Here is a 19,100-nt window from a genome sequence, read left to right on the forward strand (position 1 = left end):
GACGTTTTGCCTACTCAGATGTTATAATGCAAAGTTTAAAAATGTAGTCCAGAGAGTTTTCCACCTGCTATAAGCTCAGTTGTTTTGCTATATTGTCCTGTCAGGGTTGGACTGGGAACCGTTCAGGTTTCAGCCCAACCCTCACTCTGCTTTGTGTAATTCTACACTGTTTTGTCCCTCTCTTGTCTCCTTAGTTTTAACTACATGTATTTTCCTCCTGTGTGCGTGTGTGTGTGTGTGTGCGTGCGTGCGCGCGTGTGTGTGTGTGTCCTGTCCAGACCGATGTGTGTGCATACTCTGATGTGCTTCTATGTAAGCTGCCCGTTGTGCTGCGCTGTGTGGCAGCCCTGCTGGCCGCGGACGGGGGTGGAATGGCGGAGGACCACTCCCCTTGCCACTCCTCGCCTTCGTCTTCATCGCCCTCGTCCTCGTCTTCGTCACTGCTGTCCACAGATTTCCTGCTCTTCTACTGTGCGGTCATGGCCCTGCTCTACGTCTTCTACTGCTACCTTCTCACCTAGAGGAGACACACACAAAACAAAGTACTTGCATAGTCACAGCTCTACACACATAGTGAACACACACATACATGGAAATTGAAATGTGTGGGGCAGTCACAGTTGCTATGTGTGAGGCCAACACACAGCCGCTCTCCCAGCTGTCATCTCAGACAATACGCCGCACTGTGTGTGTGTGGATCTGAGAGTGTGTGTGTCTTTTCAGTTTACATACTCCCTGTGACTGTAGAGCAGATGTCTTCAGTCCTGAGAGTGTGTGTTGGGATGTTGGAGCCATATAGAGCATGCCGCAGAGCACCTTTTAATAGAATATACTACACACAGCTCCATTTCAACCTTTTAAGGAATAGAAAGCACTAATGTGATGGACAGATACTGTACGAGAGTAGATGAGCAGTGAAATGCCTTAGCCTAGATTAGCCTTCACTCAGTAACACTGTAAAACTGAGGTAGATGTGCTCAGAGGCAAAAAGGATCTCAGTGGTCGGGACAGGAATAGGCAGAGTGAAGGAAGCACAAGCATTTACACAGAACGCCTTTAATGCATCTTACCAATGCCCCCTATTAGATAAGCAGCAGATACAGTATATAACCTGATCAGGGCCAAATCATTCCCAGTCCATATTGGAAGATCATCCTCCACAACTTAAAATGTTGCACAATATCCACAACAACACATGGAGACATTCAAGTTAGTTTAGTTAATGTTGAAGTCAGAGCCCTCAAACAAGCACAAGCTCTTTACTTTGGCGCAGTCCAAAGCTGTTGTTGACATCAGATCTAAGATGTGTTGTCAATGCTACCTGTGTATGTTCACACCTCAACTTAAACTGTCCACGTTAATCCTACGTCATACACTGACACAAACAACCAAATTCCAACAAATGCAGCAGCCATCGAGCACATATGGATCCATAGTTAACTTTTATAGCTGCATTAATTATTATAACTAGCAGGCAATAGAGCAAGATGCATTAACACAACCTGTGACCCATCACCTTAAAAAACTGACACGTCACACCACACAGAGAAACTTACACATTCATATGGAGCCAGTCTAACATCTGCTGTAAACATCTGCCCGCGGCCGTGAGACTGAACCACTTGGGTGAAGTTGTTTGCAATGTGCTAAAGGCTTAATGCTTAAATTCACTTTTTCAAATTCCCACAATCATTTCATCCCTTGCTAATGTAAGAAATATTGATAAGCGCTGTTTTGTGGCTCAACACAGTTGTTGCGTTGTGTAAAAGGTGTTTTTTATTCAAACTGCAGTTTGTTAAAACTTGGGTTTGACTTTCAAAGCCTGTTCTATCAGATAAGATAACATCCTACTTACAAACCTAATTGCTGAGTTCTGGGCTCGTGGCAGAATCATTAACCAAACGCAGGCAGTCGGACCAGCGTGTAGAACAGAGTTTGGAAACAGTGACACATCACAGGATGCATCAGTAGCTTATCTAAAAGCTCCTGGTTCTAGTCAGTACTGACAGAACTGACCACATATCACAGAAAAGTGTGGACGGCTGGATAGATTTTTTTGAATTTTGTATTCTTCCACATCACAAGACTGTTGTTCATCAGCTTTGCTCACCAAACCACTGAGATCCCTTCTGCCCAGTTACAGCCTAAACTCCAGTCCGCATGTTTGTAGGCGTTCTACTCGTCCTGCAAGAGCAGCTGTTCAAGAAACCTGTTGAAGACTGAATAGTGAATGTGATTTTTTTTTTTTTTTCATTTTATGTTTTGCATCGAGGCAGGTGCAGGTTAGTTCAAATGGACCGTGGATGTTTAGTAATGTTATATCTCACGCTGCAATGGGACAGTGAGACAAATGATACAGTGCCTCTTACTGAATGAACACTGACCACTTGCAGAGTGTACTTGTGTCTGCTATGTTAACTGTGAGCAGCAGGGGGCAATGTCGCTTCATCAACCCTGCCCAAAGCTTCATGCATCCTACCAGACGGTACAAACCCCCCCCAAACCCCCCCTCCAGGATGCTGCGTGCATGTTAAATATATTTTGTGGTTGTCGCTGGTCCGTTTGACCAGCTGATTTCATATGTGTATAAATGTAAACAGGTGATTAAATTATTGCTTTTTTATTTATTTTTTCCTTAACTTTTTCTATTGGTTAAATTTGTCTCCGGTGAATAAGCAAGTGCGTCGCTAATTTGGGTTCAGTCTGTACGCCAATGGTTCTTCAAGCCTCTTAAAGCTTCGTTGAAATAAGTTTTAGTTATAAATCACACACACAAAGGTTAATTAGAAGTAATCAATATTCAATTATTCAGAGTTAAAATAATAGTGATTGTTTAAAAGTTGTTTGCCTTTCGTTTGATTGGTAAATAATTGATTCCCGAGAGGTTCGGACACATTTCACAGAGCGTTAAATAACCTGCGCTAATTCGGCCACATGCTGTGTTGCTCATGGCTGGGCAACTACACTCAGATTGTAATCTGATTACTGCTCTCCTTTGACTGATGTGGGCTTCAGAAGATGATTATGTAAATAAGCGCGAGATCGTTAAGGTTCAAGTTGTTAAAGCGAGTCTAAACTGAGTCGTCGTAAAAAGTGAAGTAAATAATATATTGAAGGGTTTTCTTCTGGAGCTGTTTGTGTGTGAGAGAGCAACATCACTATATCAGCCCACCTGTCTCCCGGTTTTCTTTCAAGACTGATTGGTTTAAAATATGGAGCCCCAACGTGTTTAATATATATTCATAATATTTAAGTAAATGATTATTTGATTGAATGATTTTGATAATCTGACAAACTAAGAATATATTCAGACTAAAGTCGTTCTTGTATAAATCTCAGATTATTTTTGTTTTCATAATGACTGAATTGGACTGATTCTTGCAGCCAACTGATGTCTTATCTTCCTTGAAGACGTCCATGTCCTGGGGGGGGAAATCCACACCTTTTCTCAAACCCCTGACTCCTTCATGCATTACTGAAGTCATTGTCACTGTCTCGAACTTCCTGACATTCTTTCCCTGCACTTGAAGCCCAAAACGTCCAAGTGAATTTCTGATGGTAGCTGGTCCTTACCCCCTGATTTGACCCATCGAACAATGTTATCAGAAGGAGCAGGACTGGACGTTTTTTCATTCAAAGACAGGGATCTAGTCAGTGCACTAAATTACATGCTCCTGAAGGCAACCCACATTATCCAGTCTCTCTTTTTAAGCTTGAGAGACAACGTCGTCCTGAAATAACAAACTCGCTGTATCAGTAAATAATCACAGTGCACAAAAACAGTAGATAACCTCTTTTATTTAGATCAATAATGCTTCACATGCTAGTGAGGCAGTCTTGTTACTCAGTAGGACAATGGAAGTCAGCATTTGTTGGCTTAAGGTCCAAAGAGAAAATCGTTTTTTATTATTGTGTCTTTTCTTGAAGAAAGAGGTAAATCTGGAGTAATTCACCAAGCGTGCAAACCCAATGCAACTGGTTGGATGGTGATCTGTAGGTAGCATGTCCATCTTTGTTAAGCTGCGTCAAAACTGAGAACAGTTAACTCACTAAATTCACTATGATTGACTATTGATTCAGATAACAGGAGCTAATTGGCTAATTTATGTAGCAGTTTCTGAGCTTACATGCTTAAAGGCCCCAATGAAATAAAAGACACAACCTTTTCAGTCCTGTGATATTAGTTAATTGTTAATTTCTCTCTTATTTGCCTAATATGGAGGAAAAATATAATATCGCATTTAACATCAAATTCTGCCTGTTTTGTAAGTGGTGACAAAGGACTTACTTTTGAAGACTTCAGTAGTTGTATAAAAAATTTAATGTGACAATATAAAAAATAATTGAACTAGCATTTCGTGAAGGTTCCTTTATTTATAAGTGTATATATATATATATATATATATTTCAATTTATTTGTTTATTTATTTAATATTGAACATGCTGGGGCCCCAGATTTACAAAAGACTTCCTGTTGAAATTTAAATATCCTTTTGTTTCTTGATTCACTCATTTAATATCCTTTACAGCACTATTTTTTTCCACCGTCCATTTCATGTTCACATCTCTGCTGTCTCAAGGTCAGAATGTCCACTGTAAAAACTTCCCTTCCTGTGTCTGAGGTTTTTTTTTACTCTGCTGTTTAGATGAATTTATACTGTTTCAATTCAAATGTATATTTTATAAATGAAACTGACTAAGCAGCACACAGTAACTCATTCACTGGCTTAGACCAAGCTATATTCTTAAATATGTTAGGGAAACAGAAATACTGTTGTGTTTTATATTTATATGATACTCTTGTATAATTGAGAAACTTTTTTGAGTTTATATAAATCTATATGTAAAGGTTTCTTTTTTTGTTCATCCCGCTGTAAAGAAATTATTAAAACTAAAAACTTTGACCATATGCTGTTTCTCTGCTTGCTCGCTGTCTTGCTTTTGCATAATCTGCCAGAAACTGTTATGTGTGATCAGGGTATCTGCAGCTGCCTGAACATCCTAGTTTGACAACAGAAAAAATCTAAACGTGGGAGATTAAAAGTGGCAGTATTCGATATTTTTGTTCCTGTCGTCAAATCCCATGAGCCAAGCCAACAATGAATGCATCACACTGACGAGTATTCTCTGTGCTCGGGCTTCTTTGTTGTCCTGCTGCTCACCACACCCACCAGAGCACCAAATGTAGATTCAGCCGACGCTTAATATAGTTTCAAACTCCAGTGTCCTCTTGAATTTGGAAATTACTCATGCTATATATTTGTCGTATTTCTTTCAAACATTTCTTTCACGTTTATATGATGTTTTCTCGTATGACATCTGCGTTGCTTCGTTGTGGAACCAACGCATGTGTTATGACATTGGGAAACCCCTGTTCCGAGTCCTGATTGATTTTCAACTAATTACAAAGAAAAGGAAGTTATAATGTTGGAAATGGCAGAAAAAGTTGAAATAGGACTTTCAGTTATTACTGGAGCACAAAGAGCACACCTTCTCTTCATCAAGGACTTCAATCAAAGCTCTGCTGGAAGTCCTTGGGGAGCAGAAACCTCACAGGTTTTTATTTTTGTTTTCTTTCTAACTCCGGGATCCATCGTTCAAATGTGTGGTATCCCCTACCCAAGCTTATCTCACAACTAAAATCTAATTCAGTGTGATTCATGAAAAGTTTTGTCAGACTCAGACAATAAAAGGATGAGACCTAGATGTTGGCTTGGCTAATATATGACTGGTTAACTTCCCCACCGTCTTACATGGGAATTTGTTGACAAAAATATGTGCTTAGTGCCACGTTTACCACTTTGCTTATCAATAACTAGTGGATTTGGTCCTGATTGGTCTAAAGGCTTGAATGTGGCAATGCAGATATCCTGATGTAACTCCTCTATGCCCTGTGCTTTAATCTGGTCCGAAGCTCCTCTGTGCTCTGTCGACAGGAGGTTTACCATCATAAATTCCAGCTGGCCCATGTCGGAGCAGGTGAGTGTGTTGGGTGAAGGTCAGAGCAAAGGCAGCATCAGCCCGTGTAGGTTTGTACGGCACCATTCACCAGCAGGCGACTCCATAAACTGCAGCGTCGCCTTTTTTCATCTCCCCTCTCGACATCACTTCATCCTGAAGTTAGCCCGCTTCACACACATACACACACACACACACACACACACACACACACACACACACACACACACACCCCTCCCTCTCTCCCTCCCTCCCTCCACGTCTGGATTATCATGCATATTATCAGACTCTAAGGTTAATCAGTAATCACTACAGAGTCAGGAGCACTGATTATGAAGAGTGAAAATTAGAATTCTTTGAGACGTTACTGGGAAATGTCAGTTTTGGTGGGTGGGTAAGCTCCTCTGGCAGGTTCCAGGGGTCGCTGAGGACAATCCAGGGGCCCCGTCTCACTCACTGAGGAATGAAGAGGTGCAGCAGACGTCACTCGTTACAGGAGGTGCATCCAGATTCATTTCAAAAGCTGGCATCTCATGCAACAACTACCAGGATAGAATGACATGCAGTCAATTAGTTTTGCCACTCGCTGTCAAAACAGTTTGCCGGCAAAGAAAAGTAACAACAACACATCCTTCAGAGAGATTTAAAATAAACTTACTCACATTCAATTCTCAAGGTCAATGTCTTTACCCGAGAACCATTTAATGATGCACAGTCCAAGTCATATGGCATCACATTAGGCAACTAGATTAAGCTATCTGGGGCCAGGACTTAACATCGGTGTGTGTATGTGTCAGTGCATATATATTTTAGTATTAGAATTTTAAACTTCGCACATCAAACAGCCACATCACCATATTTTATTAGGTCAAACCAGCTAAATGGTTAAAGGGCCACAGTGATTTACTGACCTTTAGTGACGCCCTGACATTGACATTTTGTGACATATCTTTTACAGCTCCACGATCCCTTCTCTGTGCTCATCCTCTGACTCAATTTATCTCGTCATCCAAACATCTTTTACAGACATGAATGTTTTCAAGGGGATTGACTTTAGTTTGTAAGTCAGGACTGGCTCATGTGCTCTGGGGGCATAGCTTTGACAAGATGGGAGGGGCTGGGATGTATAGGTTGCGTTGTATTTATGATTCATGTTATATTGAATTGTTTTAATAAACTGCAGGTAGATAGATAGATAGATGGATACTTTATTGATCCTGAGGGACATTTAGGAATCCAGTATCTCACAAAACAGTCAAACACAAGAGCATAAGAATAATAAAAGGACAAAATGAGTCAAGAATAAGATCTACTTCAAAGCTGTAACTGTTAATAAATATATGCTAATGGCGGTATTGACAATACAATATTTGAAGTATAAGGTGTTTGTAATATGAATACAGATTTAAAGATAATAACTGAAGCTATACAAAGTAGTGCATTAGACTAGCATTGCCTGTAAAATGATGGTACAGCAGATGTAAGTGTATTTAAAAAATCAACAGTTGTAATTGACCGACAGAGGAAACAATAATTAGAAGCGCATACAACTGTTCAGCCAAATATGTACATATACACATATATATTTATACACATATAGAACTACAAACATGCGTACAAACAAACCTCTACCCGTTGGAATACTGTCACAAATGCAAATTTAAAGAAACGCCTCCTCACCCACACAGTATCATCACTTCCTGCTCAGTAGAATGCTCAGGTCAAAAATGGGTGGAACGACAGTGGCAATTTGTGATGTCACCGATGAGAATAATGACAGCAGGTCCAATAAGTCATCTCATGCAAATAGGCGCTACTCAAGCTGTCAATCAAACCCACCTCACAGGGGCTTTACCTCAATCTCTCACCGTGTTAGAAACACAAACTCAGCTGGATGAGGATAGACTGCATCATTTCAGCCTGCCTGCTTCGTATTAGCCCGAATTGATCTAGCTGTGTTTGAGGAACAGGCCCCAGGGACGGCTCAGGCTGCCCATTAAACATCACACCTTCTCTGTTTCATAACATAAGTGAGCATGCGGTTGTTTTTACTTCGACCCGCCTGGTTGCCTGTGCCAAGGAAGAAGTGGAAATAAGTCAGAATAAATGGCTTTTCATTTCAGGCCTGGAGGCAATAAACACTCCAACATTCGACAGGGTGTGTGTGGATGTTTCTATATAGCCACTGTATATGAGATTGAAATGACATGCTTTGCTACAGAATGCCGTTGAGCCTGTCTTATAAATGTGTTAACTCTTTCAGCAGCCAGTTGCCCTTTATGTCCACACATCAAGAGCACCGCCATTCCAGTTTACATCCACACTGTAGCTCTACCTAAGTATTCAATGTTAAAATGAAACCCAGAGCCTCATATCCTTGAGGGCAAGATGTAACGTGTAAACTTTTGTGAACTGAGACCAGTGGCAGGTCTTTATTTCAGGGTTCAGTGGACTTGGTCCTGCAGCAGGTCTTTACTTCAGGGTTCTTTAGACTGAGACCAGCAGCCGGTTTTAATTCAGGGCTCTGTAGACTGAGACATGCAGCAGGTCTTTACTACAGGGTTCTGTGGACTGGTCCTGCAGCATGTCTTTACTTCAGGGTTCTGTAGATTGAGTCCAGCAGTAGGTCTTTACTTCAGGGTTCTGTGGACTGAATCCTGCAGCAGGTCTTTACTTCAGGGTTCTGTGGACTTGGTCCTGCAGCAGGTCTTTACTCCAGGGTTCTGTGGACTTGGTCCTGCAGCAGGTATTTAATTCAGGGTTCTGTAGACTGAGACCTGCAGCAGGTCTTTACTTCAGGGTTCTGTGGAATGCTTCCTGCAGCAGGTCTTTACTTCAGGGTTCGGTGGACTGAGACCTGCGGCAGGTCTTTACTTCAGGGTTCTGTAGACTTAGTTCATTAGCATGTCTTTACTTCAAGGTTCTGTAGACTTAGTTCATTAGCAGGTCTTTACTTCAGGGTTCTGTAGACTGAGACCTGCAGCAGTTCTTTACTTCAGGGTTCTGTGGACTGAGTCCAGCAGCAGGTCTTTACTTCAGGGTTCTGTAGATTGAGTCCAGCAGTAGGTCTTTACTTCAGGGTTCTGTGGACTGAGTCCTGCAGCAGGTCTTTACTTCAGGGTTCTGTGGACTGAGTCCGGCAGCAGGTAATTACGTCAGGGTTCAGTGGACTTGGTCCTGCAGCAGGTCTTTACTCCAGGGTTCTGTGGAATGCTTCCTGCAGCAGGTCTTTACTTCAGGGTTCGGTGGACTGAGACCTGCGGCAGGTCTTTACTTCAGGGTTCTATAGACTTAGTTCATTAGCATGTCTTTACTTCAGGGTTCTGTAGACTTAGTTCATTAGCAGATCTTTACTTCAGGGTTCTGTAGACTGAGAACTGCAGCAGGTCTTTACTTCAGGGTTCTGTGGACTGAGTCCTGCAGTAAGTGAATGAAAGTGTTAATGTACCCAAGATAATTACAGGATTCTTGCTGTTTTGGTTCGTATCCTCATTGTTGAATGCACTTATTTGTAGTCGCTTTGGATAAAAATTCAATGATAAATGATATAGATAAAGATTTTAATCCCATCAATCAAACCACCTTCATTCTACGAGGTAGCTAGCAGCCGCTAGCCAGTGAACAGAGATCTGCAGGAACCAGTCCTCTCCTCAGTTCCCATGCTATTCCAGACACCTTTGGATGAAGATGAGATCACGTAAAAGATGAGATCACGTAAAAAGATAGCTTTTCTCTTCGTAAAACTTCTTTTGTTTTGTTTGACCTGCGGGAATAGGAGGAGTGAGACATCATTCACACACTCCTGGCGCAGCGATCAGGGGCAATTTGGGTATCAGTATCTTGCCCAAGGACACTTCAGCCCCCTCTGAGCCAAACGTAGCCCTGAATGCTGATGGGTGTGATCTTATTCTTCAATAGTCGATATTGTCTAAATGCTGTATCGCCTAATTACACTCTCGTTCAACTGCAGCCAATGCAGCTCAGACCCCCAAACCTTTACGTAGAAGGCAAAGTATCTTTCTGTCTCTGGATTTCCAAGCAACCCCTCCCTGAAGTGATATTTGTCAATATACAACCGCAGATGAATTATACTTCGTGCACAGATCCAATGATAAAAGAGCCACACCAGCCCACAATGTTCAAATGGAGTTAATATTGTGAGAAAATCAAGAAACTAGACTGACAAAACTATAACTTTATGAAGTTTATTTTGTATCAATGCTGAAGGGGCTGTCTGAAACTTCTCCAAAGTTCCTGACACAACAGAGCAACAGGCCCGGAGACAGATTACAGGAGACTATAGAAAACTTTATAGGAAACCTCCTGGAGAGCTAACGCTGTTAGCATGAATTAAAAACAAACGGGCCCAGCATCAGGGATCCTCAACACTTAATGTCTGGCCTCGCTGCCATAAACCCCAAAGTTCACAAATTTGGAGATATGCACTGGAACTATTGCGTTGAACTCGTCTCGCACTCCAGAAGTCGAGCAGCATACCCAGAGGCAACGGGAATATGATGCAAAGCCACACAATGTTTATTTCAATTTCTAGAACCAATATATTAGTGCATTATAAGACAATTGGAAAAACAGCTAAGGTTAGCTTGTTTACTGTCATTATTATAATTATAATCTGCAGACTGACCGCACAGTGCAGAATCCTGCCTGTTCATTACCTGCATCCACTCAGTCCTCTCTCTGTCCCTCCCCAGGATTCATTGTGTTCCCCTCAGCTCATCAGGGAGGATGAAGGGCTGAGTCGGCTGGCCCAGACCATCCAGGCGTTGGTCGACCTGGCTCCATGACAGGAGGGATTTAACAGCATAATCCCAAAGAGATCCACCTTTTGTTTTTAATTTGCTTCATATTGTATTTACAGTTCCGCATGATGTGTCCATCTTCCATACATCAAAACATGGATGGGGTTCAAATAAAATTGTAAATGATTTAAGAGTCTCGTTTGTATTTTTCATGCAGTGATTCAAAAGTTTGAGATTGATAATAATAAAAGAAAAATAGCTTAGCAAAGTCAGTACACTGTAAAATATCCCAAGGTGGCTTAGCTTGAAAAAGGTATGCAAAAATAATTGCCTAAAAAAGTAAACTAAACCTGAGGTGAAGAGTTAAAACTTCTTTTTTACTGTATGTTTTTAACAATGTGAGCCGTTAACGTGTTTTATTGTTGTTAACTTCAGGTAAGTGGACAGGAAGTCATTAGGGTTAGGCTGTATGCACTCAATATACTGTGCTGGGCCCATGCATGAGTAAGTGAAACTGCATATTCTTAATAAGATACAATTACTTACTGTAGCGAGCTCGAGGCCTAACGAGACACTGAATAGTTTTAGTTTTATACACCATCAAAGTATCTCATGCTCCTATAATTACGACCGAAGGATAGTAATGACTGCACATATAGTCTAATAGTGCCACAACCTTAGGGGTGGAGGAGGTTGTTTGGCACTGGAAAGGGAAGAAGCAGATCCTTAGGCGGCGTGAAGAACTGTGCTGTGAGTTAAGAAAAGATGTACTACAACTAAAAGGCAAACACCAACCCAGAGAAATCCAACAAAACCAAAAATAATACTAAGATGAAAAAAAGGCCAAAACAAGTAAATTCTGTAGCCTTGCATCCAAAGCTGCCAGCTCCCCTCCCCCCCTGCTCCACTGACTGGCATCAACCACCGGCCTGGAACCAACTACCTGCCCTGGTAAGTACAGGATAAGCTAAGCAGAAAGATAAGTGACGAAACGACATCAACATTATGAACATATGGTTAAGTTAGGATTCTGAGTTACTGCTGACCTTGCAACTCTTTCAACATGCATAATTAAATAAGATAAATGCAATAGAAAATGTCACACTTCACCCGTCCTCTGTCACCTTGAGTTTGCTCAGCAGCTTCTTTCTCAGAGACCTAATCGTTCAAATCTCTTCTCACTCTTCCTGTTTGAGCTGCTGGCCTGAATCCCACCTGAAATCTTGGTCTTATTATTATCGTCTAAATAATCTGATTGACAATCAACCTGCAAATAATAAGCAAAAAAGCAAAACACTGTTAATGTAGGGCAGAGGAGAAGTGTGAAAATGGAGGAGAAAGCACACTTTTCACAATGCTGCAGCTGGAAACTACAAGAAACATTTTAGAGTGTGAATAACAGCAACACCAATGACCATGTCTAACCAAGTAGCATCTGTGATGATTCAGAGCACAATTTAACTTGAAGACATTACCTCAGAGCCTGCTTGGGATTTGAGCTCAGAAGCTCAGAAAACTGAGTCCATATAACAGAACAAGCATGCAGGCAAAAATGATCAGAGCTCAGTGTAATAAAATGACCGGTGGAAATGAAGTGAAATGCTCTAATTTAAGTAAAGACATTCAGACTGCGTGCACAGGTTTAAGTCTCCGCCAGAATGTAATTAATGTCACTTGAGTCATGGTTGTTCGGGCTTAAAAACAACAAGTTCCAAAAGTAATTAAAAGGAAAAGAGTGCCGGCTACAGGTTGTTCAACTTGAGCAGCGCTGACTTAACATGATGCATGCTGGTCCTAACACAATGCATGCTGGTTGAAATTTTTGTCTGACTTCAAACGGGGCTGCGAATCATCACCAGATCACATGACCTTAAAACAGGATCTCTGGCTGAGCCTATGCGCAGAACTTAGGAGTTGAGTTGCATTGTTGGTAAGGAGTGCTTTTCCAGTCTTCATAACAAGACCAATTTGCATTCACCCATTCATGCAGCTTTCTTTTACTCTGTCAGCAAACTGGGGTTTCGTCTCTTACCCAAAGACCCTTTGAATGGGGTTAGAAGCACTGGGGGATTAAACCACTCACCTTCTGGTTAATGGATGACCCTCTCTACCTCCTGGGCCACAGCCATCCACCAATGTGTCATTCTGCCACCCTGCTTCACAGATGAACATGTATGTTCTGGATCATGAAGAGATCCTGTCTGTCTTCACCATTAATCACTATGGCCTCATCATCAGTCCAGTAAACGTTGTTCATCTCCGTAATGCTCTCATGATCATCACTGTCGATGATTGGTTTGCATCTTGTGGTCTGACCTCTATAGCTTTCATTATTCTGTCAATTAATAGTCAACTGTTGCCGTTGTCTGTTCACTACACAAAGACTGAGCTACAGACATTTCTTTCACGGGACATTAATTGTCTCTAATCGATTGTTGTCTCAGCCTCAGTACGTGTCTCCTAAACCCAGGAGCAGACAGTCACAGCTATCTGATGTTCAAACATTCGATCTGTAAGGGAAGCCTGAGCAACAATAAGACAGCTGGGCTCAAACAGAAAGTCCTAACACATGTAGATGCAAATAACCAGTAAACAAATATGAAATTCTGATCTTTCGTCACATATTCATCTTCTGAACTTCTGAGCCACCCAGTTGTCCTGATGCTATACAACAAAAACAAATGAACATCCAATACTTTGAAGGGATATCATGTGTATATATTAAAGGCTGTTGACTAATAAAGCTTTAATTTGTACAAATACACTTGAAGAAGGAAATCCAGAGATGAAAACAGAGACAGTTAGCCTTCAAAGTAAATTAGATCACACCCATAAAGATAAAAGGATGGGAGAGTGGGTCGTCCACTGACCAGAAGGTCGGCGTTTTGATCCCAGTCTCCACTATTCCACATATCAAAGTGTCTTTTGGCAAGATATACTGAACCTCATATAAAGAAGTACTGGGTATAGCAGCGCTCTATGACTGGGTGCATGAATGGTGGATGTGAATTGTACTGTAAAGCCGTCAAGGTGACTCGGATGAGCTCCGCCATTATTGTGTCAGGTCATCTGCTTCTCTCTGTGAAGTCAGGGAAGATGAATGAGAGTTCACAAGATAGAAGTCCGAGTTGCCTGGAACGCAGCATATGTGTGAAGCACTGTGAGTGGTCAAGAGGACTGGACAAGCACCAGCATTACACCTACAGTCCATTACCCACAATGCAACTTAATCCCAAATTACCTCTGACAGCTGTGCCTGCGGTGTATGAGTGAGCACTTCCCCCCTTCTTTCTGTCTCTATGCCCCCACATTTATTTATCTTACTGCATGTCATTAAATACTACTACTGACTACCTCTCTCTCTCTCTCTCTCTCTCTCTCTCTCTCTCTCCTCCCCTTCACCCCATCTTTCTCTCTTCTCTTCCTTCTTTTCCCCTCATCTCTCCTTCTCCTTTCTCTCTTCTTTACTCAAGTCCCCATTTTTCTCTGCTGACCCCATCCAGTGGAGGCAGATGTAGCCCACATTGAGTCTGGTTCTAGAGATTTCTTCCAGTTAATGATATTAATTTATCTCATCAGTCCCCAAAGAGCTGCTCATTGTGGGAGCTGTTGGTTTCTCTAAAATTTTGAAGGTCCTTATTTATAAAGAGCCTTGGAACAATGCATTTTATTATTTGTAGTAATACAAATAAAATTGAATTGAATTGAATGTTTGACAGAGAAAGTGCTGCACATAGAAGCACTGTATAAGTGTGTGTAAGTGGTCTGTAGTTTATACTGTATATGTGGGTAAATGGCAAATTGTATAGTCAAGTATGTGGGGTGGTCATCAATTCTTAAAAAGCTCTATATAAATACAACTTGTTAGGACCATCTATCATATCAGTCATTTTCATTTTATTCAAGGGTTAGGGGTTAGGGTCCTCCAACCCGAAGGTCTGTAGTTCGATCCCCAGTCTTCCTCATCTGCAATGCCGAAGTGTCCTTGTGCAAGATGCCGCTCATAGAACAATAAAGTGCTGCTAATAGATGATATGAATGTGTGTGTGAATGGGTGAATGTAAAACTGAAGTTTGAGTGGTCATCAGGCCTAGAAAAGCGCTATTTAAATACAAAACCATTTACCATTTTGCAAGACAATTAGACAATACCCCTTAAGTGACATGTTTCAATATACAACATGAAGAACTGCAGATTAATTGATTTACTCAAATAGTATCTACCAAAGAGAACTTGAAATGGCCGAGGTAAAGCTCAGAAGAACCCTAAGTGCTCACTGAAAAGCAAATTACTCAATAAACATCAAGGTGGAAGCTGAAAAATAGAAATTGGACATTCTACCTGCAGGTATCAGCAGCAGACAGAAAGCCACACGAGAGGCAGGGGATCATCTTGGACATGGTGTAGAGTGTGATATTCAGGTTCTAGGCCTTTAAGCTGTGAGGGAGTGGACGTTCGGCATGAGACCCTTCAACAGAGAGGTCGATGATGTGAACATGCTCTTGTAAAGCACAGGTAACACTGCAGCAGTGTGTGGGTGTGTTTGTGTGTGTGTGTGTGTGTGTGTGTGTGTGTGTGTGTGTGTGTGTGTGTATGTGTGTGTGTGCAGGGGTGGGGGGAGATTAAGCAGCTCTTTGTCACAACACTGACAGAAGGTGTAATCATCGGCGCTAGCTGCTTCACTCCAAGGTGCGTTGGTGTCTGTTAAAAACACTGATTTCCTCTGACTCATTCGACCACCGCGAGTAAACAGATCTGAAGTGTTACTTGATGTGATGTAGGAGGAAACATAGTGCTGGAGCTGAGAAACACTTTTTTTTGTGAACACACTCCAGATTATGATGATGAAGGTGATGAAGGGTCAATTCCCATTTCTAACATTTTATTAAACACAAACAGCTCTCTGACCTTTCTCTCTGGTGGGTTCCCCCAAATCACAAAAACCTTTTCCTGTATTTTCTTGTTTATTATATATGAGGCCTGGAGGTTTGGCTCTAGTGCAGGTGAGGTCGAAACTGGTTGCACAGCAGCTTATTTGTTGTGCATTAGAAATAAATCAAAAGTATATGTGCTCTCTCTGCCTTGAAGCAACATTAGGGAGTTTTTGTACCTTAAAACAACAGCTTCAAAATCATTTTAATGGTAAACAAACTTATAATGGGAAAATGTTATGTCTGTCATTGCGACAGCGCCCCCTGGACATGGGGACTGTACTACATATCTGCTGTACCATGCTGGAACATCATTAACTACTTATGGCAAATATCTTACATCAAAAACTAGAGCCACAAGCTACCAGTTCAGTGTGGACATCATAGCAGAGCAACCAAAGAAACTGAAGAGGACTTTGTCAGACGACAAAAAGAAGAGGAAAAGAGAACTAAACGAAGAGGAAGGTTGTTTGGCCTTGTGCTGTCCTGCTTAACGTTGGGCTTTTAAGTTTGGCAAGTTTAGCCTGAGCAGGTCATTATCAGGGTTGCAACAACGCCACCTAGGTGAACTGACCCTAGATGAGTTTTAACTGAGGGGCCATGCAGGCTAAAAAATGACGACAGGGTCAGAGAGCGTTGACAAATTAAGAATGGAAATTTATTCAACAAAAATGTAACACAAATTGTTCAATGAAAGTCTAAAATGTACTGACACCAAAATCCAGTATAAGCGGACACTCAGGCAGGGGAATTAAGGGAGACAAGGACAGGGCTGGGGCTCAGCACAGCGGCAGGAAACTAAAAAGAGGGAAGGGGAAGGCCTCATATACCAACCACCCGTGACACTGCACACCAACAAAAGAAGTGGATCTTGAAGAACACCACCACCAGGGGATTGGACTGCAGCCTGTCAGCCCACAGCGCCTGTCCAACAGAGAAAAGGGGGATTGATACAACTTTGCCATGAAGTGATATGATCTGGTTGACAGATACAACCAGTCACATATTATAAAAACACATTCAACAACGCTCAACTACACACACATACAGACCAGAAGTGAAAGTAAAAGAATAATCCAAAACCTAACGTATGAAGGGTAAACACAGTGAAACGAAACAAAATACAAAATCATAAACCTTAAAAGCAATGAAGCAACAATGAAACAGAACAAAAGCACTATTAAGTAAATCAACTGAGGAAAATATATATAGAAGTGTGCAGATGGAACCAGCGTGCACATACCAGGGACAGCAGAGCCAAGGTGCTACGAGCCAACAGGTGAGTACGGACAAAAAGAGAGGAGCAAGGGCCAAGAGCCGGAGCTAAAGCCAAAACAGCAGGATCTACGCCTGGCAGTGGTGGCCAGAGGCAGGCCACACCAAGCAGCAGCCTATAAAAAGGCACAAAACATTCAGGTGATCATTTCTGATTTACACTTACACCAGACCCAGCCCCTCGGTGAGCAGGAGGCTGAGAGGTGCCAACCCCACAGCTCAAACACGCTGCAGCGGCAGACACATAAAGGTCACCAGGGAGCTGATAATGATAATGTCTGTTTATCACACGGGCACAGCAACAGGTGGATGCTGGCGTCATAAGGTCTGTAGGGGGTGCCCGACGATAGCCGAGAACCAATCTTGCATCGTGTCCCTTTAACGATTGTTACTGTGCATTGCAGTCCACAGACCTTCACCGTGAACATTGCACTTTGCTGGGTCAGCTCGTGCTTGATGAGCGGTTGTTGAGAGAATCCAAGGACAGACAGACACAAATCTGGTTTTATTAGTTGCATATGAGCACAATAATGTCATTGTCCCTGTGGCGCAGGGGTTGGAGCGGCTGTCCTCTAACCTGAAGGTTGGTTGTTCCAGTATCCAATATCTTGCCTAAGTGTCCTTGGGCAAGATGCTGAACTCTAAATTGCCCCCTCTCATAGAGAAAGTGATGCACTGTAATGTGAGTGGGGGAATGTAAAACTGTCCTTTCAAGCACTTTGAGTGGTCATCAAGGCTAGTACAGGTCTATATAATTAAAGACCATTTACCATTTAAGAACATCAACAAAATTTATTTTTAGGTGTCCTGTCATTAGAGGCCTAATTGAGAACTCTTTTCAAAAAGAAATGTTGCTGTTGAATTCAAAATGTAACTTGTCAATGCTGTGAGCTCTGCTGATGAGATTCCACTCATCTCCTTTGTAGTGTGGCTGTATTTTATTGATGGAGGCAGAAATCATATACCTGGAGAAATAAAATCTGCATGGGTACTTAAAGGGATAGTTCACTAGAATTTGAAAATTCATTCATAATCTACTCACCACTATGTCGATTGAGGGGTGGGTGAAGTGTTTCAGTCAACAAAACATTGAAAGAGGTTTCTGGGTTAAACAGTGTTGCAGCCAAGGCGACCTCTTCTTCAGACGTAATAGAACAACAGAAAAAAATCACAACATGCCTCCATACTGCTCATGTGGTGTCATCCAAGTGTCCGCAAGCCCCGACATTCCTATTCGACTTGAAACGGCATAATTTACCACATGAAGTTTTAAGTCTAAAAGTCCACTACCCGAAGTGACGATGCTAGCTGTTTACCCCTGAAACTCCAGAAGTTTTGTGAGGTCAAACACTTCACCAACCCCTCCATCGGCACAGTGGTGAGTAGAAAATGAGTGGATTTAAAGTTATCTGTGAACCATCCCTTTAATTGTGAGAAATTGTGTTATCTGTCTTTCTTTTTCTTCTTCTCATCTAATTTTGAGAGCACTGACTCTTTCAAGTGTCATTTTGTGATTAATGACTGGAATTCTGTAGGTGACCAGCCGGGACTGCAGCACCAGTTTGGAAGCCAGACGTCTCAGCATCTGGCCAAATAATCTTTTATTAGCAACACATCTATCAAGCTGCACAGATGCTGTATATTATGGTCGTTTTGTGCTGTGGGATGGTACAAATCTTGCTTACCTTACCTTTAATTGCTTAGACAGGCTGTTTTTTTGGAAAACAAATAAAGTTTGTTACGTGCGGGCACCCGAACGCTGAGCCATTCAATATACAGCTCGACTCAAGGGCCCATCTGCCTGCCCATATCCATGCATCAGCACATACAAGCTCTCTAACACACCCCCTCGCCATCAAGGCCGAGAAGAGCAGAGCCGCCTTCACTGTATTAATCAGCCCCGGCTTTAATCGCAAGTCAATTAGCAGTGTGGCCTCACTGACTATCATTTGAATTGCTCTATCATGCTCCACCTTGGAGGACCGTCTGCTGCTGGCTCATCGGCTCCTCATTAGAAAAGACGCACACCTAATGAATTCTCGTACTTGTGTATGGAAATGGCAGCGGGCCGATTCCTCGCACGTCCGAGCAGACGGCCCCGTGAGGCCGACCAGTGGACTGGAGAGGTAGCCTGACATTTATGGGGCGTAATTGAAGATATGTATGAGCCCCCACG

At 42.1% G+C, this 19,100-nt stretch overlaps 1 protein-coding gene across 3 annotated transcripts in view; it reads left to right on the forward strand.

The window, feature by feature from the left end:
- lrch4 (leucine-rich repeats and calponin homology (CH) domain containing 4) overlaps positions 1-10,909 on the forward strand; it is a 46,774-nt gene extending 35,865 nt beyond the window's left edge. For 2 of the 3 annotated variants that reach the window (XM_053416043.1, XM_053416044.1), the window contains exons 18-19: positions 279-5,979; positions 10,671-10,909. In XM_053416043.1, the coding sequence (XP_053272018.1) occupies positions 279-521 (243 nt within the window). In that variant the 3' untranslated portion in view covers positions 522-5,979; positions 10,671-10,909. The remainder of the gene's footprint in view (positions 1-278; positions 5,980-10,670) is intronic. The other variant, XM_053416045.1, reaches the window with a different exon arrangement.
- The last annotated feature ends 8,191 nt before the right edge of the window (positions 10,910-19,100 follow it).

The sequence above is a fragment of the Pleuronectes platessa genome, chromosome 23 (genome assembly GCF_947347685.1).
Source record: "Pleuronectes platessa chromosome 23, fPlePla1.1, whole genome shotgun sequence".
NCBI lineage: Eukaryota > Metazoa > Chordata > Actinopteri > Pleuronectiformes > Pleuronectidae > Pleuronectes > Pleuronectes platessa.